This window comes from Salpingoeca rosetta (assembly GCF_000188695.1).
Source record: "Salpingoeca rosetta unplaced genomic scaffold supercont1.11, whole genome shotgun sequence".
Classification (NCBI taxonomy): Eukaryota; class Choanoflagellata; order Craspedida; family Salpingoecidae; genus Salpingoeca; species Salpingoeca rosetta.
The window spans coordinates 742,405-764,624 of NW_004754923.1; the positions used below are offsets into that span (position 1 = coordinate 742,405).

A 22,220-nucleotide genomic window follows, 5' to 3' on the forward strand; every position below is an offset into this window, starting at 1 on the left:
CCTCAATAGCACGAACTCATTGATTGGCATGCACATACGAACACGCACACACACACACACACACACACGCACACACACACACACTCTCTCTCTCACACACACACACACACGCACGAGATCGTTGATTGATGGTACGCGGTCGACACACGTCTGTATGGTGTGCGCATGTCTGCATGTTGCGTCCTCAAACTTGCCCCTTACACCTAACACGCACGCACGCACGAACGCACGCACGCACGCATGCACGCACGTACGTGATAGGAGGGACTCGGCATCTCCCTGAGCCAGCTGGACCAGCATCCAGAACTGCTGCTTCCATCAGCAAAGAACCACCACTACGACAGCGACGATGATGACCACCACGACGCTTCCCACTTCCACGCTCCCATGGGCTCCGCCACGGAGCACAAGAGCAGCCCGCTCAGCTCCACCCAAGGCAACGACCACAAGGCCAAGCACGTTTCCAAGAAGAGCAAGAAGAACATGAAGCCCGGCCGCTCAGGTGTGGTCATGGCCCCGCCACTCGTCAAGCTCGTCAAGGCCAGCACCACCGCTGCCGCCAAACAACACACCCCGGCGACACCCTCGTCTCCGTCAGTAAAGTAACGTCCCGCTTGCTCTCTCATGCTTGCATGCATGCGTGTATCCGTGAATGGGCTCGCGTGATGTCATCGTGCTGGTGCATGTGTCGACACTGCCAACGTGCACAAGCCTCATGTTCAACACACAACACACAACACACAGCGCACGCGCCCTGTCTCCCCCTCCAACCTTTGTGTTTGATGTGCATAACCGAGCCGCTCATCGCCCTTGATGGAAGTACTCCGTTTCCCACAGCACTACTTCTTCCGTGCTCACACGATGGCGTTGCTTGATCACACTGTCAACTCGCACAGGCCATCCCCCCTGGCTTCCAGCGCCCTGGACCAGGCTGCCAAGCAGGATGATGCCGACGCAGCCGCCAAGGCCACCGGCGCCACCGACGAGGGCACCAAGCTGTCTGATGGCGATCACAGCGCCGCCGAGCAGCCCCTCGAGGCAGATGCCGACGCCAACAACGATGGCGCTGTTGACCCCGTGGATGCAAGCGACTTTAAGTTCCTCCGTGTCATTGGATGCGGCGGTTACGGCAAGGTGAGCAGTGCAACAGCACGGGGATGCATGGGTGCAACAAAAGCTGTCATCATCGTTGTTGATCAAGTTCATGTTGTGTTTTAGCTCGTGCGCCTGTCTACTCACGCAGCTCGTCTCCTGTTGCGTGCTTTGTTTTTGACTCAGGTGTTTCAAGTCAGGAAGCGCACTGGAAGGGACGAGGGCACCATCTACGCTGCCAAAGTCCTCAAGAAGGTGCGCTCTGCTGTGCATGCATCACTCATTGCGTGTCACGTGGAGACCCGCGGGGTGCTTTGCTTGCGACTGCAGTGCAGAACACCAACGCTCGCCTGCCTCTTGGCATTTATTGTTCGTGGCCGCTGGCCCCAAGCCTGCCTTCGGTTTGGATGCTCAGTAGTTTCCTCACACGCACACACACACACACGCATACACACACAAATACATATCACGTAAACATACACAAACACATGAAAACACATAATACACAAACACACATGACACAAACACACACGCGGCGTTTGATTGGTCAGGCGTCTGTCATGACAAAGAAGAAGGACATTGCCCACGCCCTTGCCGAGCGCAGCATCCTCGAGAAGATTGACGTATGTGTATTTCCCGGTGCACGCCATCCCGTTTGCGTTCATACACAAAACCATCCCACACCTTGAGCTGTGCACAAACACTTGCGCCTGTTTCCCGGTGCCCACCACACCTTCATCTCACCTTCCACCCCACTTCCACCCGTGGCAGTTCCCCTTCATTGTCGGCCTCAAGTACGCCTTCCAGACGGACGAACGCCTCTATCTCATCATGCCTTACCTTGGCGGTGCGTCATCAACCTCACCTGTTTTGTTTGTTTGTTTGGTTGGTTGGTTGGTTGGTTGGTTGTGTGCTTGTGTGTTTATTTGTTTGTTTGGTTGTGTGCTTGTGTGTTTGTTTGTTTGTTTGTTTGTTTGTTTGTTTGTTTGTTTGTTTGGCCCTTCTTCCACACTTGCGGTGCTTGCCGAGCTTAGGCAACCAACAACCACCACTCATTCCTTGCTGCCACTCACGCTTTTCATCGTGCCATTCTGTCTCTGTTTTGTTTGTGCGTGCTTTGTGACATTTCCATTCTTAGGCGGAGAGTTGTTTGGCGTTCTGGACTCTGAGGGCTTTCTGCTTGAAGAAGAAGCTCGGTAAGTCCAGCCTCCCCTGCTACCCCCCGAGACTTCGCGATGGTGGATCTGGATGTTTGTTTGCATGTGCGTGCGTGTGTGTGTGTTTGTGCGTGTGTGTGTGTGTGCGCTTGCGTTTGCGTTGCCTACGTCTCTCTGTTTTGTTTGTTTGTTCAGCCTTTGCAGTTTCGCGTTCCCTCTGACACACGCGTGCCCTAACGATGATTGTGCTACATGTTGTTGTGACCAGGGTGTACATTGCCGAGCTTGTGCTTGCGCTGGAGCATCTGCACAGCCACGGCGTCATCTACCGCGACCTCAAGCCAGAGAACATCATGCTCACCAGCGACGGCCACATCAAGCTCACAGACTTTGGCATGTGCAAGCAGCTCGAAGCGAAGAACGTCAAGACAAACACATTCTGCGGCACCCTCGAGTACATGTGCGTATGCCGTGTGCTCGCTTCTGCAGCTTCCGTGTATGCGTAATTGTTTGCTTGTTGCTGTTTTGGGGTTTCTGCGGCTGTGCTTTGGTTGTTTGCAAAAGAGAGAGAGAGTGTGTGTGTGTGTGTGTCCTACGTTTCTGTGCGCACGCGTCTTTCAGTTGTTGTTTTCAGACCTCGCAACACACGTGTTCATCAGTCGTTTGCTGTTTGCACTCGCCCTCCTTTTCTTTTTCTTTTTGTTTTATCTTTCTCTACTCTCGTCCTCATCTCCAATCACACCCGTGCACTTCCTGCTTGCTTGCCTGCCTGCTGTTGATTTTCGCCAGGGCGCCTGAGGTGATTACGGCTGAGGGCCACAACTGCGCTGCCGACTGGTGGAGCCTCGGCGCTCTCACCTACGATATTCTTGCCGGCCGCCCGCCATTCACACATCCAAACCGCAAGAAGCTGGTCGACAACGTAAGCGGTGTCTGCTCCTGCTGCCGTGGTCTGTTGCGGCGTTTGTGTGTGTGTGTGTGTGTGTGTGTGTTGTGCTTTGTGCTTTGTGCTTTGTGTGTGTGTGTGTGCGTCCTCTTTTCTGCTGGTTTGTGTTCGTCTTGCTGCGCCTCACATATGTTCCACCACGTTACTCGACGCCTACCTGTTTTCAATGTGTGTGCAGATCCTGTATGTACGTGTGCAGTACCACAAGACCTTCACCTCCCGCGCAAAGGTTTGTCAACTGTGTGTGCGCGTGCGTGTTTATGTTTATACCAGTGGGCTGAGAAGATGAGCTTGTTCGTTTCGCGTCACATCCTCACATCCTCACACTGTCTTCCTTCGATGTGTTTGCTTGACACGTACAGTCGTTCATCCGCATGTTCCTGCGGCGCAACCCGGACCAGCGCGTCATCAACACAGACCGCATCAAGGTACGCGCGCGCACTCTGCTGCTTTGTGCCACGTGCACACACATTCCCACTCACACACTCACCTTGCACCCTCACTAACTCATTCACGCACGCGCGCAACCACAGGGCCACGTGTTTTTCTCCGGCCTGGACTTTGACGACGTTCTGCACAAGCGCGTCAGCCCGCCGTTTGTGCCCACGCTGGTACGTCCAGACACATGCCATGCGCCACGCATCCCATCCACCCACAGCCAGAGTCAAGTTCTGGCGCCCTGTGTTCAATGTTAAAGCAATGTGCATCCCCATTCTGTCGTTCGCGATCCCATCCCTCGCACGCTATTCCATCCCTCACTCCCCCCCCCCCAAACCAACATACAATAGGCGGATGACACCGACCACAAGTACTTCTCCAAGGAGTTTACCGACTGCCCCGTGTGTCACTCCCCAGCGCCGCCCGTGCAGTGTGATGTCTTTGCCGACTTCAACTACGGTTGGTGCGCATCGCTGTTTGCACTTATTTTACTTCTTGCTCTCCCATTGTACTTCTTGCTCTCCGCCACCATTGAATGAAGCCGTCCACGATCCAACTGTCCATGCATGTCTGGACAATGCGCGTACCACCACGATCACACTGCGCTCCAAACCCAAATGCTCACCCCTTAACACTCCCCCTCTCACGACGGACTGCGCCCTGCTGCTCCCCAGTTGCTGGCAAGGACGGCCGCAACCTGCTGACTGAGCGCCCGCGCCGGCCGGAGGACGAGCCTGGCTTTGCCCGCGTCGAAAAGACAGTGCACTCTGCAGACCTCTCTGTTGGTCTGTCCACGCTCGAGCTCAACGCGGACGGCAGCGCAAAGCTGCGCGAGGAGATGCTTGATGCTGAGGCTGTTGCCTCGCAGACGGCCCTGCTTCCCATCGAGGAGCAGGACGCCGAGCCCGCGCTCGTGCCGGCCGAAGACGACGATGCCGATGCCGCCAACGCCGCGGAGCACCAGGCCCAGGCCCAGCACCCCGCACAGCAGGCCCAGGAGCCAGGCGCAGAGGAGCAACAGCAGCAGCAACAGGAGGAGCAAGCACAGCAGGAGGAAGATGGCGTGCCTCTGTCTGATGCCTATCTTGGCGTGCTGCAGCCAGCGCACACGCCCACCACCAAGTCGCCCACAAGCGCGTCGACCTCGTCGCCCCCGAGCAGCAAGGAGGCGGACAAGGACACCACCACAAAGAAGTTTGTCAACTCGCTTGCAGCTGCGCTCAACAAGGTGCGCGCCAAGCACGGACCACAGCAGCAACAGAACCAGAACCAGCAGCAGCAATCTCCAAGCACGCCTGCGTCGCCTGCAACCCAGAAGTGACGTGCCAGCTCGGCTGAGGCATCTCTCATACCAGGCAGCACCGGGTCTGCCCCTGATGAGGATGGTGCCTTTATGTTTTAGGCCCCCGCATTAGCTTAATTTGCTATCTGTCTCTCATTCCCTCTTCGTGTGTTTATACGATGCCCATCGGCTGCTGCTTCGCTCTGCTAATTGGTTGCTTTTGGTGGTTTTCCAACCACTTTCCCGCCTGTCTTTTGGCCATCTCTCATCTTCCCCCTCCCCCCAATCTCTTCCGTCTCCTCCATTTTTGTGGTCGTCTCCTGGCTATGTTGACTGTCTCAAGCCCTGCCCACAATTCCTCTTGCTGCTTTTCTCGTCGGCGTCTTCTGGGTGTGCTGTGGCTGTCTTGTTCACTCACACACATCTTTTTTTCCTTCGAAATTGACTCTTTGTGGCTTCTTCAGCCCATGAGGTAATCGATTCCCCCCTCCTTCCCCTTCCATTTACTTGCGCCTCCTTTTCTTGTTTCTTTGGCCTTTCTACGGCAGCGCAATAAGCACTCCACTTCCTTTTCTTTCGTGACCGTGCGTCCCTCCTTCTATGGCCGCATTGCTTGTGTCCCCATCGCTGTTTGTCGTTGCCTCTGTGCGTGTTCCTTCTTGTCCCCAGTTGGTACATTGATGTAGGCTTGATATGCCTGTTGTTTCTGCTCACGCCACACCCCCCCCCCTGGCCAATCCATAGTCATAGCGAGCCAGTGCTTTTGTCTTCTTGTTTTGTGGCCAATTTGGGGGACTCGTGATGAGAAGGCGTCTTGTCATGCTTGTCAGACTGACTGCAGTTCGGCTCGACCAGTCCTGTCCGGCTTGTTGTGTTTCTCGCTGTTCGCTTGTCGTCTTCGACCGATCGTCGTACCCTCAACGAACAGTGTTGTTTCATTATTTTTCTCTCCTGATCCTGATCCTGATCCTGTTCCTGATCATCGTTGGACTTCACAATGTCCTTGCTTCCTGATTGTTCGTTGTCCTACAGCATGTTTCGCTGCGCTGTGCCATGATGTAGGACTGTTTCTTAAAAGGATAACAACGCGCAACACAATTTCAGGCCGTATGGCGCCAGGAGAGAGGATGAGGAGAACAAGGAGGAGGCAGTGTGTTCGACGCAATTGGAGGCAGGGTGTGGTGATGGTTTCAACTACGTGATGGTGGGGACTGCGAGGATGGCATGGCAGCGCCCGGTGCGCGGATGGCTGTGTCCTTTTATGCCTGCGCGCTCTCCCTAAGGGTGTTCCAGACAGCCATGACAAACTTGGCGCTGACGGCGTGGATGCCAACAAGCGGCGGCGTGAAGTTGGAGAGCGCAGCCACCCAATGTGCCAACTCGTCCTCTGTCAGCCAGTCATCCGGCACATCTTGCACCTGCGCGCACACACGCACACATGGAGCACACAAAAAAGGGGGAGAATGATGAGCAAGGTGGAGGACGTTGGTGAGGCGCGTGCGATATGTGTGCGTGACGTGTGCGTGACGTGTGTGTGTGTGTGTGTGTGTGTGTGTGTGTGTGTGTGTGTGTGTGTGTGTGTGTGTGTGTGTGTGTGTGTGTGTGTGTGTGTGTGTGTGTGTGTGTGTGTGTGTGTGTGTGTGTGTGTGTGACGTGAGGGTGGTGGGTGGAGGCATTGGGAACATACAAAAAGAGTATCAACCCCAAGTCAACTTACCAGGTGAAGGAATTCTTGCTGTATGAGGAGCGAGCCGTCCAGGCCATAGTCGTAGTTGCAGTACTCAATCACTTTGTCGCGCACGCGGTGGAACTGGGGCGCCTCCGTGCCCTCATCAGTGTGCCGCGCTGTCAGATGAATCAGGTTCTCCACCTTGACCCAGACCGAGGAAGCGTACGGCATGTAGAGTGGTTCAAGATGACGGGCTGATTTCCTCCATCTTACACACACACGCACACGCACACGCACACACACACACATACACACGCACAGACACGCACACACACACGCGCACGCACACACACACACACACGCACACGCACACGCACACGCACAAAAGCAACGGCGCTGACCTTGCTGAGGTACTCGCGGTGTTGATCCGCATATGTGGCCTCGTCCACGGCGCAAATGTTATTGTCGATGGCAATGACCTGCCCGTTGCTGCGTGCAAACATGACGTTGCCTGGGTTGCCACGGTTGTCCCAAATGAGCGGAAAGCGGTCACTGTTTGTGGCGGCGGTGGCGCACAGGGGGGAACAGTGGATTCAATGTGTCGAATTGGGTAAGGCAAAGGGAGCGAAATGCAGTGCAATACACAAGCGTGTGTGAAATGTGTTTGGAGTGCAACTTGTTTCGCAGTGAAAGTCACGATAACGTGTGTACATGAAACCAGCACCAGCAGTACCAGCAGCACCAGCAGCACCGGCTTACCCGTTGTTGCAGAGGACGTCGAGGAGAAGAAGCGCCGCCAACTCCTTGAAGCGCTCGCGACCACCATCCGTGAAGGCACCGGGCTGGCAATGCAGCAGCGCGGTCGCGTGGTGATGCGTGTGTGTGTGTGATATTGTGTGTGTGTGATATTGTGTGTGTGTGATGTTGTGTGTGTGTGTGTGTGATCTGGTATGAATGACAGCTGGTGATTCGGTGTGACGATGGTGCGCGCGATGGTGCTCGCAGTAGACGCGATTGGATGAAGATGGCTTGGGATGTGACATTAGAGAGAAGAACAAGAGAGACGGTACAACAACAAAGACACATGACAACAGCAGCCATGAAGAGCATTCCCACCTCTCCAAACACTTTGATGAGGTCAGCCTCCTTCACTTGGCCGAGGTTGACGCCCCGCACAAAGTTCTTGATTAACAGGAAAGACTGCACAACGCAGTTCGTGAACACGCCCACACATGAGCAACGCATGCCGCAAAATGAGTCCGTGTGAGTCAGCGTGAGCGCATGTAAACACGTGTGTGCATGTGTGTGTATGTGTGTGTGTGTATGAGTGCACGAGCATGTTGATTCGCGCATGCGCGTGGTCGTCCAAGTGCGGTGAAGAAAGAAGGGTGTACTCATCGGGCCATATTGCCGCATGTCTCCTCAACCACTGACGCAATCGGCACATGCGACTTGTCACCTGCTTGCTGAGAACGGCATGAGCAAGGCCGAGGTGGTCGACTTCGCGGAACGTGTGCATCATTGCCTGCGCCTCCCTGGGATGTCAGCATCAGTTGGTCCATCGAAACGCGTGTGTTAGGGAGTTGAGTGCAGTGTAAGCGAGAGAGGGCAGGGTGCGAAAACGTGCATTCAAGCACATGCCACATTGAAGGAAACATGCCACAGCGTCTACAATCACACCAGAGCCCACAACGACAATACAAACCCACACCCACCCACACAAACCCACACTCACTCACTCACTCACTCACTCGCTCACTCACACACTCACACACAAACACACACACACACTCTCTCTCTCTGTCACACTCACTCACTCACACACACACATTCTCTCTCTCTCTCTCTCTCGCGTCCACAGGGAAATACCGTGCGGCGACGGAGATGATGCGGAAGTCTGGAGACTTGAGGCCAAGTTTGAGGGCGAGAAAGCCCGCAAACGCCTCCGCAGCAATGTTGCGTGACCCCTTGTTGGACGGACGAACAGGAACACATGGTGCGCGGTGGCAGTGAGCGAGTATGGCAGTGAACGCTCGGGATAGCCAGCATGTAGTTGGAACATGGATGTCAGAGGGTGGGTTGCTTGCTACCTTGATGACGACAGCTTCATCCGTGTCTCGAAACGCAACAAAGAATACACCCTGCCAGTGAGGATTGTTCGTGAGGTGGTTGTCTCGAACTGCATGCATGACACACGCACACGCACATACGGTTGCAAGCGGTCGCATCCACAGCTTGCATACACACGGTGCAAGAACACATCCAGTTGCACGTACAGCTGAACATGGTCGCATGCACAAGAGCACACACCCACACACACACACACACACACACACACACACACACACACACACACACACACACACACACACACACACACACACACACACACACACACACACACAACCTCTGATCCTGCAGAAGAACGCTGCACGCCCCTGACGCCGCTGCCCCATGACAGGTTGTCGATGCGCTTGCGAGGGATGGCTTTGTAAAAGTCGAACTCAAACTTCTCATCAAGGCTCGTCTTCCACTTGAACCTGCAAGCAAGAGCAACCACGCACGCATGCGCTTGCAGGTGAGCCCTAGTTGGGGGGGGGAGGAGTCGCTTGAGTGCAGACGGCACTGGTCCACAACACATGGACATGGACAAGACAAGCGGCGTGTGGCTGCAGCACAAGATACCGCGACCATCAAATCACCTGCTTGGCTCCTCTGACGCTGGCTTTGCTGGGGGCGGTGCACAAGGCAGCAACTGTGCCCATCACGGATGGATGGTTGGATTATGGTCGCGGTGTTTGGTAATGTGCATGCACGCGGAGGTGTGGCAGAGTGTGTGCGTGAATGTGTGAGAGAGAGAGAGCGCGCGCGTGCGTCAATGGGTGTGTGTGTGTGTGTGTGTGTGTGTGTGTGTGTGTGTGTGTGTGTGTGTGTGTGTGTGTGTGTGTGCATGCGAAAAAGCTGGTGTGAGCGTGTATATTTGCAAACAAGTTGGTGTGAGTGGGTGCAAGAGAACAGGTCAAGAGTCGGTGCACAGGTGAGGAGTCGGTGCAGGCGCAGGCATATTGTTTTCAGGGCAGTGCTTGTTGACGAATATGAACCTCTCGGATACTGGGCGCGTCGACACTCTGCGGATCGGTCTTTCCTCTCGCAGCTGCTTCCAGCTTGGCGCAGATCGTCCAGCACTCTTCGCTTCCAGGGCACTCTGCGCAGCAATCAACCCGTAGAGGAAGAGGTGAATGGTACGTATTCTTAACAGTACATGGAATCACACACACACACGCAAACAGACAGACAGACAGACAGACAGACAGACAGACAGACAGACAGACAGACAGACAGACAGACAGACAGACAGACAGACAGACAGACACACAACACACACAACACTGAACGGTGTGTTGGGGGGCCCCTTGACACAGCAAACACAGGCAAGTCGTGACTTTTCTCCGCGTGTCCAACACACGCACACGTACACACAGCATGTTTGCCTTTGTGGCCTGCCATACCTTCTGCGGCATCACCAACACTGCCACCTTGCTCCTGCTGAGCAAGGAACTCGGCTGCCTGTTGCAGAATCCGCTTCTTCGCCTCCCGGCTCATCTTGCTTGCTGAATGTTGATTAAAGTTATTCATCACTTTTCGCCAATCTTGGCAACGAGCAAACTTTGCGCTTCAACAACACTGCTGCTTGTTGTCTGCCAGCTTGTTCAACAACGTTGTCTGCTTCGCTGTTTGCTTGTTGGCGTGTGTGCGTTGGCTTGATTCCTTGCACGGATACACAGCTGACAAAGGGTCTGTCTGAGGCGCAGCGACATCTCAACTTGCCGACCCATCACAGCGCTGTGTTCTGCCACCGTTTCTACCACCATTGACCAAGGACCATGGCGACGACGGGAAACGATCAAGTGTTGCTGGAGCCGTTTGACGACTCCGAGGCTGCCTTTAAGCAGGCGGCTGCACCCGTCCCTCGCATCGCAGTCATCGCCAACGTTGTAGGTTGCTGTTATGATGGTGGTGGTGATGGTGTGTGTGTGTGTGGGGGGGGGTTGGTTGTATTGGCGTGTGTGTGTGTGTGGGGGGGGGGGTGGTTGTGTTGGCGTGTGGGTGTGGGTGTGTGTGTGCGTAGGGTGTGTGCGTGTGTGTGTGCGTGGGGGGTGTGTGTGTGTATGTTGTGTGTGCGTTCGTGTTGAGTGTAGCCCATTGTGGTGGAGCTCAAGCAACGGTGTGCACAATGCATGTCATACATCACTGTGCAGGAGCCGCAAGCCAGGAATATCGGCGAGCATCTTGCTGCCTACTGGAACTGCGAGCTGATTGAGCCCGTGGCCATCCTCGAAGCTGCTGTCAAAGGTACCGCATTCCTGGGTGTGGTTTGATGATTATCCTCCCCAGCTCAACCGCTCATCAAGCCCTTGTCCTTTCCTCGTCTGTGCCTGTGTCTGTCTGTCTGTCTGTTTGTTTGTATGTATGCCTGTCTGTCTGTGTGTATGCGTGTGTCTCACTCACTGACATTTGTTGCTGTACGCTGTGTCTGGTGTTGTTTCTTGTTGCTGTTGCAGATGGCGTTGCCGAGCTGGAGCGCCGGAAGAAGTTGGAGGCCAAGCGCCGGCGGAGAGCCGCCAAGCGCGCTCAGAAGAAGGCAGAAGCTGGAGAGGACGGTGACGATGACAAGACAGGGGGTGACGACGACGACAAGGAAGCCGACGGGGCTGGGCCTGATGGTGATGACGACGCTGGTGATGATGATGAGGAGGAGGAGGATGATGAGGAAGAGGAAGAGAAGGGTGACGATGAATCCATCCAGCCACGTCGTGTCGATGCTGACGGACGACCCATCTACCACTCTGGCACGTTTGGCTCTGGTGATGGCGAGGAGGACGAAGAAGAGTTTGACCCGGACGAGGAGGAGCCAGACCCGGAGGTCGCGCGCAGAACCGAGTTGTATCGCTTCAAACCACGCCCCCTGGAGTCGGCCACCAAGCTCACCATGCAGGTGTGGCGTCTTGCATCGTGACCAGGGCTTTTGTGTTTGATTGTGAAGATGGTGGTGCTTGGAAGGTTTACGTGCGTGTGAATCGACGTGACCCTGTTCGATGAGGTCCTCCATGCACGCCCGACGCACAACGCACGCCCACACACACACACACACACACACACACACACACACACACACACACACACACACACACACACACACACACAACACACAACGTACGCCCATGCACACACTGCCTCACCCCGTTGCACACACGGTCGATGCGTTTGCTTGTGTGCAGGTTGCTGAGGCGCTGTTGGGCGGGGAGGCCGTCAGCAGCGACGATGTGATTGCACTCATGGCGGAGCGCGCCGCATCCCCTCGTGCCCAGCTCAGAGGTGCGTGACTGAAGACCTTGATAGCAATGATGACGATGATCATGGTGGATGGATGGATGGATGGATGGATGGATTGTTGTGTTCGTTGCAAGACATTAAGTGACATGCTCGCTACACCATGCGAAACACCTGTTTGCTGTGTTTGTCCTTGACATGCCACACAACACTGTGCTGTGCTTGTGTGTGCAGGGTACGTTGTGGTTGTGGACATGGCTGCGGGCGACACGGCTCAGCAGGTGCTCGCCAACATGCAGGATTGGGAGTTCAAACCAAACTACATCTTCCACCTCAAGGTGTGTGTGTGTGTGTGTGTGTGTGTGTGTACGCGTTGGAGGGCTGCGCGTTCTGGCTGCAGGAAGTGACTCCATCGCTATTCTGCTTCTCACGACGAACACACATACACGCACGTCCATGTCTGCATCATGGTTGTGGTTGCGAGCAGGAGGCGGCGAGTGACCTGAGTGCACAGGTTGCATCGATCATGCAAGACTTCCGCACAGGCGTTCTTCTCTGCGATTCCCTCTGTGCTTCGGTGGGACGACGAAGATAGTTGGCTGTGGAGGGGAGAGATATGGCCGGTGGATGGGCCTGTGGATGTGTCTGTGAACGGATGGGGTTGGATGTGAATGGATGTGCTGAAGACGAGAGAAGGTCTTGTTTGTGTACTCGCCAGTTCTTACATCAACCTTCATGCTCTAGTGACGTGCTCACATCCGCTTGCGCATATGTGTATCTCACCTTGTGCGCTTCGCCTTTCACACAATCGTCAGGCGATGGACGGCGCTGATGTTGCTGACAGCGGCGGTGCCGGGAGCGAAGACGAGGATGAAGAAGAAGAAGAGGACGCAGGGGAGGACGAGGAGGACATGCTGAGCGAAGATGCAACGGCATTCACAACCCCGCGCGATAACGTTCGTTGCCGCATTTGCTGTCGTGCACGTGCACTTGCAATGTGCGACATCATCTGTGGCCCCGTCTCCAGCAACACTCGCGCCTCTGTGGTGACGGCGTTGATCGTCACCAACTTGCGTCATGTGTACGGATGCTGTCACCCACGCCACAACCCTGACGATCTCCATACAATCATCATCATTTTCACCCTCGCCACCATCACCACCGCCATCACCACCACCATCACCCTCACAACCATCGCTGTCACCACCACCACCACCACCACTGCCACCATCACCACCACCAACAACAGTCCATGCCGCAGCATGCCCCACCTGGTGAGGAGACGCTCCTGCAGTTTTGTCTGCGGCGCCCACGCGACGTTCGCATCACCAGCGCCAACACCAGCACCAGCACTGGTAGCACATCAGACACCCCTGCCCTTCGTCCCGTGTCTGCCAGCACGGAGGCTGTGCAGAGAAAGCTGCGAACAATGCGGGCGCAATATTGCATTGCCCTCAACGGAATTGCGCCGCTCCACTCCTCCGTCAACGCCATTTCCGTACGCCGCCTCCTGCTCTGCTCGTGTGTGTGTGTGTGTGTGTGTGTGTGTGTGTGTTTGTGCGCGCGCGCGTGAGTGTCGTGTGTCGTGTGTGCTTGTGAGTGATCGCACGTGTTTGTGAGTGTATTTGTTCCTTCGCGCACCTTTGACCGCGACAAATCCATGACGTTCTTGTATGCAGGGGTTCTTGCATGAGCACGGCTTTATGCCAACCATCGACCCAATCGCCCTCAAGCCCGATGAAACAGAGTGTGCGTTTCATCCGATACTGACACACACCCCACAAGTGCCTGCGCCTCCTTGTCTGTCCACGACACATGGGCATGTTGATGGTGTTCACAGAGCAAAATGCTCAACCATCCACCTTCACACCCTTTCACACCCACATTCACACACATTCACACCCACATTCACACACTTTCACATTCACACACTTTCACATCCACACACTTGCAGTCTCGAGCGATGCGGAGATGTTTGAGGTGCTGAGCACGCTCTCGCTGCACGATGAGTTGGACGAGGAGGACTCGGAGCTGCTCGCGTGGACGTGGCAGCCAGGTCCGTTGCACCTGATCTGGCTTTTGATGCTGGCAGTCATGGGCAGTCAGTCAGCATGTTGGGCTTGCGTTTGCCAACGGTTGAATGAAGCACCAGCGTCATTGTTGTGTATCGCTGACTTACTCACTCTTGCATGCACATCGCCACCTTCCACGCCTCATGCTCCACGACCCAGGTCCCTTTGGTCCCTACTGCCCTGTTGCCTTGCACCTTGAGGGCGAGTTGAAGCGCGGCAGGGCGGCGTTGGCGGTTGTGTTCCAGGGCCGCCTCTACCTTCTCTCGTCTGAGACAGCACGCTCCGCGTTCCTGTCCAACCCGCGCACATATGTGTGTCGTCCCAAGCGCGTGCCATGCCGTGTGGTCATCACGGGTGGGGAAGCGTCCAAGATGAGCACGATTGCCAACGCGTTTCTCTCGTCCCGCCCCGATGGGGGTGAGATTGGCATCTTTGACCTGGGCGACATGCTTCCAGAGGATGACGCAACAGACGACCAGAAGAACGATGCTGTCCGCAACATGATCGATGTCCTCGCATCCTCAAAGGTGTGTGGGTTGTTTGGTTGTGTGTTCTTTTGTTAGTACGTGCGTGTGCGTGTGTGTGCGTGTGTGTGCGTGTGTTTGCGAGTGGAGGAACCGCGTTTTGCCATGGCGTATGCATGCAGTTTATGCTTCAATTGTGCTGCTGTTTCTTTTTCGACTCAACCGCTCACTACTCCCCTCCTCGCCCACTTGTTCATCTTTGGTAGTCGTGGGTGGCGCACGTGAGCATTGACAAGCTTGCAGACACGGTCCACAAGCTGATTGGTACGCCCGCTGCGCCGCACACGGTTGCTGTGCTGCGCCCTCCTCCCCGCCCTGCGCTGCCAGAGATTGTTGTTCCGGGCCCAGACAGCGACGACGAGGAGGAAGGTGCGTGTGCGTGTATGTAATATTTGTGTGCGTCGATGCGCACGTGATACAACGTTCATGCCCTTCTTCCTTGAGTGTGTGACTGCACCTGCCGTCTTCCGCTTCGCTCTGCTGCACACACACACACACACACACACATGCACACACACACATGCACACACAAATACACAAGTATTCACGCCGTCGACCCCCACGTTGCTCTGCCCCCGTCCTTGTTTTTTTGCACTTCCCTCCAATTGCCAGCGTCCGTTGGCGTGAAGAAGCCGATTGCTGCTGATCCGCGCGTCGAGATTGTGCAGGCGGCAATCAGCGAACTGCAGCAGAAGGGCGCAATTGCGTTTGGACTCAAACACACGTCGGCCGAGTGCCCCATGGAGGTGGAGGCAGACGTGCTCGCTGACATGCACTTCCACGCCAACATGACATTCAAGGTGCGGGCCGTCTGCTCGATAATCGAGCCGCCGCCACTGCTGCTGCTGCTCTTTCCATTGTCCATTGCAGACTGGCTTTCAACTGCACTCACCAACACTTTGCATGCGTGCAATCCCTGATGCCTCTTGGATTGCACACACACACACACGCACCCTCACCCTCATCCTCACACTGTTGTGAATCCTCCCACACACACGCTTGCAACCACACAAACATACGCTCTGTCATGCACCATAACTCCTGCTTCTCTCTGCTTCCGCTTAGTTGGCCCCGCGCGAGACGCGAGACATGTTCGCAGACGCAGCCGAGGAAGACCAGCCCAACTTCAACTTTGGTGACACTGGGAGGTACGCAATGGTTGCAATGATAACGACGACGATTTGCACAGTGGGGGTGCTGGCGCAGTGGCGTGTCTTTGTTGCCTGTTAACTGCAACTGTGTGTGCTGTGCATCGTTCACTGTCCGTGACGTTGTTGTACAGTGGCAGCTCACCTCACCGCTTGATCCACCATTCCTTCTCAATCCTTCCTCCCCCCCGCAAACACAAACACACACTCTCTCTTTCTTTCTGCCACGATGTCGTGGCAGGTTTTGCCCCGTTGCGCTGCAAGAGAAGGGTGTGCTTGCGCCCGGTGTTCCAGACTACGCCGCGCGGTTTGAAGGACGCGTGTACCGTTTCACCAGCGAGACGGCGCGCTCACAGTTCCAGGTCGCCCCGTACCAGTTTGTGTCCACCACCAAACCACAGTCGCTGCCGCCACCACGCGTGTGCTTTATTGGGCCCTCTGGTGCGGGCAAGACGGTGTTTGCCAAGCGCATTGCCAAGGAGCACAGCCTGCATGTTGTCGACTTCCCCGAGCTGCTGCGGTCTGTGGCGCAGGACCCGACGCACGAAGCACACGAGGCCGTACAGGCGCACGTGGAGAACCCCGACGACGCGCCGCTGGCATCGGACATGGCGGTGGCGGTGGTGAAGATGCTGTGGCGACAGGAGCCGTTCAAGACTGGTGGATTTATCCTTGAGGGGTTTCCACGCAACGGTAAGAGCGGTGACGGAAGTGCACGTGATTGTGGGTGTCTGTTTGCTTTGAGCATGTTGCACTGATGTGAGCGAACTTGAAAACACACCACCAGTTTACACAGACACGCACGCACGCACACACACTCACACTCACATAAATACATTCACACACAAATACATTCACACACACACACACAAAAACACACACACACACACACACACACACACACACACACGCACGCACGCACGCACGCACGCACACACACTCACACTCACACAAATACATTCACACACAAATACATTCACACCCTGTGTTCCTGCAGATGAGGATCTTCGTGTTGCCACGGAGGCGTCGCTGTACCCCGACGCTGTGCTCAACTTCAGCCTGACAGCGCACGTTGCTGCGCGCCGCCTGCTCGACGCGGCCATGAAGGCCTTTATTGCCAAGCGAAACGCAATCATCGCCGATCGCAAGGCGGAGCGGGAGCGCAAAGCAGCAGAGCGCCAGAAGCGGCGAGAGGCGTTTATGGCTGAGCAGGAGAAGCGGCGGCTGGAGTTTGAAGAAAACCTCAGGCAGCGCATCGAAGCAGGTGACATGTTGCTGCGTGCCTTGTTTGGGGTGGGAGGGGAGCTTTCACTTGGATAAGTTATTGAGCGGGGAAGAGGGGTGGGTGGTCTCAAGAGAGCCGCTTGCATGGGGAACAAGGCTTGCACGTCGTGTCCATGCGAAGCAATGTCTTCAGCTGCATGTTGTCATTGTCTTTGCATATGTTTTTTTCCTCCTCACGCTTTCGTTGACCATTTCGCGGGCTGCAGGGGAGGACGTGGAGGAGGAGGAGTTTGTTGAGGAGGAGTACCAGTCCGCTGGAGAGGAGGAAGGCGAGGAAGACGAGATGGAAGAAGAACCCCTCGAAACAGGTTTGTTTGTACATCGACGCAGCAGATGCGTGTATGTGTGTGGATAGACTACTTCTGTCGGTCGAACGATGCATTGTTAATGCATGCTGACAAACACTTGCACGCAACCCCCCCTCTCTCTCTCAACACAGGCTTTTCACACACTTACTCACGCTTCCTCTCATTCATTCCCTCCCTGTGCATCTGTCTTCATCCATCTGTCTCCCCCTTTCTTGTCCGCACATACACACATACACACCTACACACACACGCACGCACGCACGCACGTACACACATGCACACATGCACACACACGCAATGCACTGCATGCGCCTGCTTGCAGATGAGCAAGCGCGGGACCGCATCCGGGCCGAGCTGGTAGATGTGCATGAGCGCGTGGCGGAGGCTGCCGCTGCCGCTGCTGACTCAGCACGCGACGAGTTCAGGGTGACGTCGTTCACCGTCAACGCTGACTATGGCATGTCCCGCGTGTTTGGTGTGCTGCAGCGAAGGCTGAAGCCCCTCTTGCAGGACAGGGAGGCTGTGCTGGACTTTTGCTACCCGTGCACGCTGGACCACGCTGAGGAGCTGTTGGAGAAGGGCCTGTGCTCGCTCTCCGTGTTTGGGCACTGGGATCCCGTTGACGTTTTCAACAACAAGGCGGCCATGCCCACGCTGCAGCCCCGCTTTGCTGCCGTGTACCGCAACCGCGTGTACCATTTCACCAGCAGCGACACCAGGGAGGCGTTTGTGCGGCGCCCGCGCAAGTTCCTGGCCAAGCACCCGCAGGTGCTGCCGGCGCTGTTCCCGGCACCGCGGATGGCCCTCATTGTGGTTGGGCCGCCGCGAATCGGAAAAACATCGCTGTGCCGCCGCCTTGCTGACGACTACAACGTGCCGCTCCTCAACACGCCCGCCATCCTTGAACGCCTTCTCGCGCAGCACCCAGATTCTGGTGGGTGATGTGTGCCTGTATGTGTATTTGTGCGTGTTCACATGTGTGTTTGCCCGTGAATGTGCATGTATGTGTGTGTTTACATGTGTGTGCGTATGTGTGCATGAATGTGCTTGCATGTATGTGTGTGTGTGCGTCAGTGTGTGAATGGTGAAGATGCAAACTTGTGCGACCCTTGACCTCTATTTCATTCAACGAACTCACGGTAGCATGCACGACTGCAATGCAATTCGACGCAACACCAACATCAACACAGTGCTGGCGTCGCAGGTGCGGTCGTGCCTGATCACGGGCGCCACGCTCTCACGCGACCTCGTTGCCCGCGCTGTTGAAATGGCGTTTTTTGATCCCCAGTGCTGCGCACGCGGATTCATCTTTGACGCAGACGCCATCGACCTCCAATCGGTGTGAACGCTCTCTTGCGTGTGTGTGTGGGTGCTTACATATGTGTGTGTGTGTGTTGTGCTGTGCTGTGTATGTACGCTGTGCTGTGTGGTGCGCGTGTGCGTGTGTGTCCGTCCTTGTGCCGTTGTCATCACAATTTCTGTTCCTTCTTTGGTGCCCCTTCTTCACATGCGTGTCGCCAATACCATACATTTCTGACCGATCATTTGCTTGTGTTGTGTGACAGCTGCAGCAGTGGGCGAGCGAAGCGCTTGGTGTGTTTGCAGTGATTGAGTTGACTGCAACGCTTGACGCGTGTCTCACCCGCAGCCAACAGCTTCGTGCCGGCGCAATGGCAAACGAAGCGGTGCGTCTGCTGTGCAGTTGTGTGTGTTTGTTTGTGTGTATTTGCTTGTTCGTTTGTTCGTTCGTTTGCTTGTTTGTTCGTTCGTTTGTTCGTTCGTTTGCTTGTTTGTTCGTTCGTTTGTTCGTTCGTTTGCTTGTTTGTTCGTTCGTTTGTTCGTTCGTTTGTTCGTTTGTTTGTTTGTTTGTTTGTTTGTTTGTTTGTTTGTTTGTTTGTTTGTTTGTTTGTTTGTTTGTTTGTTTGTTTGTTTGTTTGTTTGTTTGTGTGTATGTGTGTGTTTGTCTGCGTGTGTCAGGGCATGCGTGTATATGGTCATCGACACAACGTCACACATCTCGATCTCAAACCCACACCAACAACAAACACTTGTCCTCGCTGATGCTTCCCTCTCCCCCACCACATCCCCTTCCCCTCCTTCCTCCCGTCCACTACAGGAGCACGACTCTGATGCTGTTGTGCGCGCACGCTTTGACGGGTACACGGCGTGTGTGGCGCCCGCCCGCACGCACTGCATTGAGGAGTACCGCAACTGGTACGAGATTCCAGGCACACGCAACATGTGGGCCCAGTTTTACGCCGCGCGTGCCGTGTGCGACTGCGTACTGCGGGCGATTGGCACGAACAAGGCGCTGCAGGAGGCCGGGCGACCCGCACCGCTTCACCGCATGTGCACACCAACGTCCACCATCCGTGATGCCCTCTCGTCAAAGTTTGACGTCCTGTGCCCCGTCAGGTCAGTACGGCAATGTGTATGCGCATGTGTGTGCGTGTATGTGTGTTGACACTACCCCTCTGTCAAGGTGAATCCGAAATGCATTGAGCTTACACCAAACGCTGTGCATGCTTGTGACCGCGCACTCCGACATTTCTGTCTTTCGTCTGCGTGTGCAGGTGGGCTGACCACCAAGAGCTTGTGCGCACGCGCTTTGACGTGATGGCGCACAGCGTCGAATACGGCGGCGAGATCTTCAAGCTCGCAGGCGAAGAGGAACTCAACACGTTTGTTGCAGACCCACAGGTGTGCGAATGCGCGCGCTTGTGTGTCTGTGTGTCTCTGTGTGTGTATGTGTCTGTGTGTGTGTCTGTGTGTGAATAACGAGTGGAGGGAGAGGTGCGTTGCTGTTTGTTCGTTTGTTCGTTTGTTTGTCTGTTTGTGTATTTGTCTGTTTGTTTGTACAGTTTGCATGCGTACCATTGCCGGGGGTATGTGAGTTGCTTGCTGTCCGCTTTCGTGTTATCTCGACACCACACCTCACCTCAACCTTGGCACTTGTCCCCACCGGCATGTGCATGTGTGCGTGTGCGTGTGTGTGCGTGTGTGTGTGTGTGCGTGCGTGTGCATGTGTGTGTGTGTGTGTGTGTGTGCAGAAGTACACGGAGGCGGATGCGCCCGAGCACTTGCCGGAACATGTGGACGAATCGTCCGTCAAGCTCCTCTTCCCGCAATCCGTGAGTCACTGTGTCCCCACCTGCGTTGTCTTGTGACTGGTTATATCCACCAATGCGTCTTCTTGTCTGTGTGTCTCACCTGCACGTACGTCCACTCGCCTGTTTACTTGCATTGCACGGCACGATGTGTGTGCGTGCTTGCATGTGTGCGTGGCATGTGTATCGCTTGTGCGTTTGCTCTGCTCTGCGAGTCTGTTTATTCACTGACCTTTCACGTTTCGTTTTTGGTGACCACCTCACGTGGTTTTGCTGTCACTGCCGTGCCGCCGTTACATCAGATGGAATTTGGCGCCTTTTGCCCCGTCTCATATGTGCAGAGCGGAAACAACCCCGAAGCGATCACGCCCGGCGCTGTCCAGTACGTCGCAAAGTTCAAGGACGCCTTCTACGCAATGGCAACTAAGAATGCGGTGCGTCCATTTATGTGCGTGTGTGTGTGTGTGTGTACGTGTATGTGCGTGCGTGCGTGCGTCCATTTGTGTGCGTGTGTGTGTGTGTGTGTGTGTGTGTGTGTGTGTGTGTGTGTGTGTGTGTGTGTGTGCGGACTTTTGGGTGCGAGGGGTGTGCATTTTTCATTCGTATGTTGAAGAGGATCCGTCGTTTTCTTAGATTGCACCTGATTTTGTTTCCAAGTGCTTTGACGACCCATGACGCATTTTACCGTCTCATCCCATCTCATCCCAACTCCGCCTGCATGTTGATTCAGCTTGCGGAGTTTATGAAGACACCGCACAAGTTTGCAGACGTGGTACTGCCCGACAAGATCCCTCGCCCCACAACGCCAGTGGTGAGACGGGCTCATGCCAACTGCATGCCGTCACAGGCATTCATCTTGCTTGCTTGTGTCTGTGTGTGCTTGTGTCTGTGTGCGTGTGTCTGTGTGCGTGCGTGCGTGCGTGCGTGCGTGTGCGTGTGTGTGTGCGCGCGCGTGCGCGTGCGTGTTCTCTGGAATCATGAATGCGTGCGGACTCCAGCTCACTTGCGTCGCATTGCATCAACTGTTGCCGTACAGAACGTGACAACGCTGCCGATGCTGGCATACATGGACTTTACGGTTGCCCAGACCATCACCAAGGCGTTGACAGCCGTGGGCTTGAAGCGGCCCAAGTTCCCATTTCTCTCACCTACTCAATCGGCCATCTTGTACATTGCAACCTACCTCAAGGCACACAACAAAGGGTGCGAACATCACACACACGACTATAACATGGCCGCTCACTGTTACACATTCACACACATACACACACACACACACACACACACACACACACACACACACGAGCACATTCACTTACACTCACACACACACACACACACACACACACACACACACGAGCACATTCACTTACACTCACACTTGAACCCCCCCCCACCACGCCAAACACACCCGCTCTCTCTCTCACACACACACACACATTCACACACATTCACACTCACTCCGTCATGCACTCGTACGCTCCACAGGGCATCCCAGTTTTCGAGGCAAAAGTGGCAGCAAAAGTTGCGAAAGTTTGAGGAGCGTTCTGACATGTTGCTATATCTGGCGAGGACGATGCAAGCGCGCTTCGACATGAACCACCCCGTCGACGTGCAGCACAAGCTCTCGCAGTTCTTCTCCTTGCAGCCGCCCACACCTCACCCACAACTCAAGGCCAAATCCGTCACCACAACCCTTCCCTGAACCACACACACACACACACACACACACACACACACACACACACACACACACACACACACACACACACACACACACACACACACACACACACACACACACACACACACGCGCGCGTTTCTTTCTTTTCTCTCCCCCCCCCCCACCCCTTCCAGAGTGT

The 22,220-nt window shown here is 55.3% G+C and overlaps 3 protein-coding genes across 3 annotated transcripts in view; 2 read left to right on the forward strand and 1 right to left on the reverse strand.

Annotated features, from left to right (window-relative positions):
- PTSG_12221 (AGC/RSK/P70 protein kinase) overlaps positions 1-6,013 on the forward strand; it is a 6,662-nt gene extending 649 nt beyond the window's left edge. The window contains exons 3-15 of the mRNA XM_004994129.1: positions 262-593; positions 897-1,134; positions 1,279-1,347; positions 1,644-1,715; positions 1,864-1,939; positions 2,231-2,288; positions 2,518-2,709; positions 3,039-3,171; positions 3,374-3,424; positions 3,558-3,623; positions 3,729-3,806; positions 3,984-4,092; positions 4,308-6,013. Coding sequence (XP_004994186.1) covers positions 262-593; positions 897-1,134; positions 1,279-1,347; positions 1,644-1,715; positions 1,864-1,939; positions 2,231-2,288; positions 2,518-2,709; positions 3,039-3,171; positions 3,374-3,424; positions 3,558-3,623; positions 3,729-3,806; positions 3,984-4,092; positions 4,308-4,954 — 2,121 coding nt within the window. The 3' untranslated portion in view covers positions 4,955-6,013. The remainder of the gene's footprint in view (positions 1-261; positions 594-896; positions 1,135-1,278; positions 1,348-1,643; positions 1,716-1,863; positions 1,940-2,230; positions 2,289-2,517; positions 2,710-3,038; positions 3,172-3,373; positions 3,425-3,557; positions 3,624-3,728; positions 3,807-3,983; positions 4,093-4,307) is intronic.
- Positions 5,949-10,206, reverse strand: PTSG_04869 (uncharacterized protein). Its single transcript, XM_004994130.1, has 12 exons — positions 10,094-10,206; positions 9,686-9,789; positions 9,287-9,339; positions 8,992-9,124; positions 8,675-8,725; positions 8,454-8,551; positions 8,044-8,119; positions 7,701-7,784; positions 7,344-7,426; positions 6,986-7,136; positions 6,633-6,785; positions 5,949-6,333 (listed from the first exon to the last, which is right to left on the reverse strand). Exons 1-12 carry the CDS (start codon positions 10,185-10,187, stop codon positions 6,175-6,177), a joined length of 1,239 nt encoding a protein of 412 aa, XP_004994187.1. The 5' UTR covers positions 10,188-10,206; the 3' UTR covers positions 5,949-6,174.
- Positions 10,207-10,234: 28 nt separating this feature from the next.
- Positions 10,235-22,091, forward strand: PTSG_04870 (uncharacterized protein). The gene is made up of 27 exons (XM_004994131.1): positions 10,235-10,579; positions 10,844-10,937; positions 11,147-11,580; positions 11,864-11,960; positions 12,150-12,253; positions 12,403-12,492; positions 12,731-12,871; positions 13,165-13,413; positions 13,595-13,664; positions 13,870-13,971; positions 14,147-14,514; positions 14,718-14,880; positions 15,124-15,311; positions 15,577-15,659; positions 15,901-16,352; positions 16,657-16,923; positions 17,150-17,251; positions 17,574-18,185; positions 18,442-18,590; positions 18,817-18,936; positions 19,368-19,666; positions 19,825-19,951; positions 20,302-20,382; positions 20,661-20,792; positions 21,089-21,169; positions 21,395-21,561; positions 21,847-22,091. The coding sequence occupies exons 1-27, from the start codon at positions 10,469-10,471 to the stop codon at positions 22,061-22,063; spliced, it is 5,100 nt and encodes a 1,699-aa protein (XP_004994188.1). The 5' UTR covers positions 10,235-10,468; the 3' UTR covers positions 22,064-22,091.
- Positions 22,092-22,220: the final 129 nt, after the last annotated feature.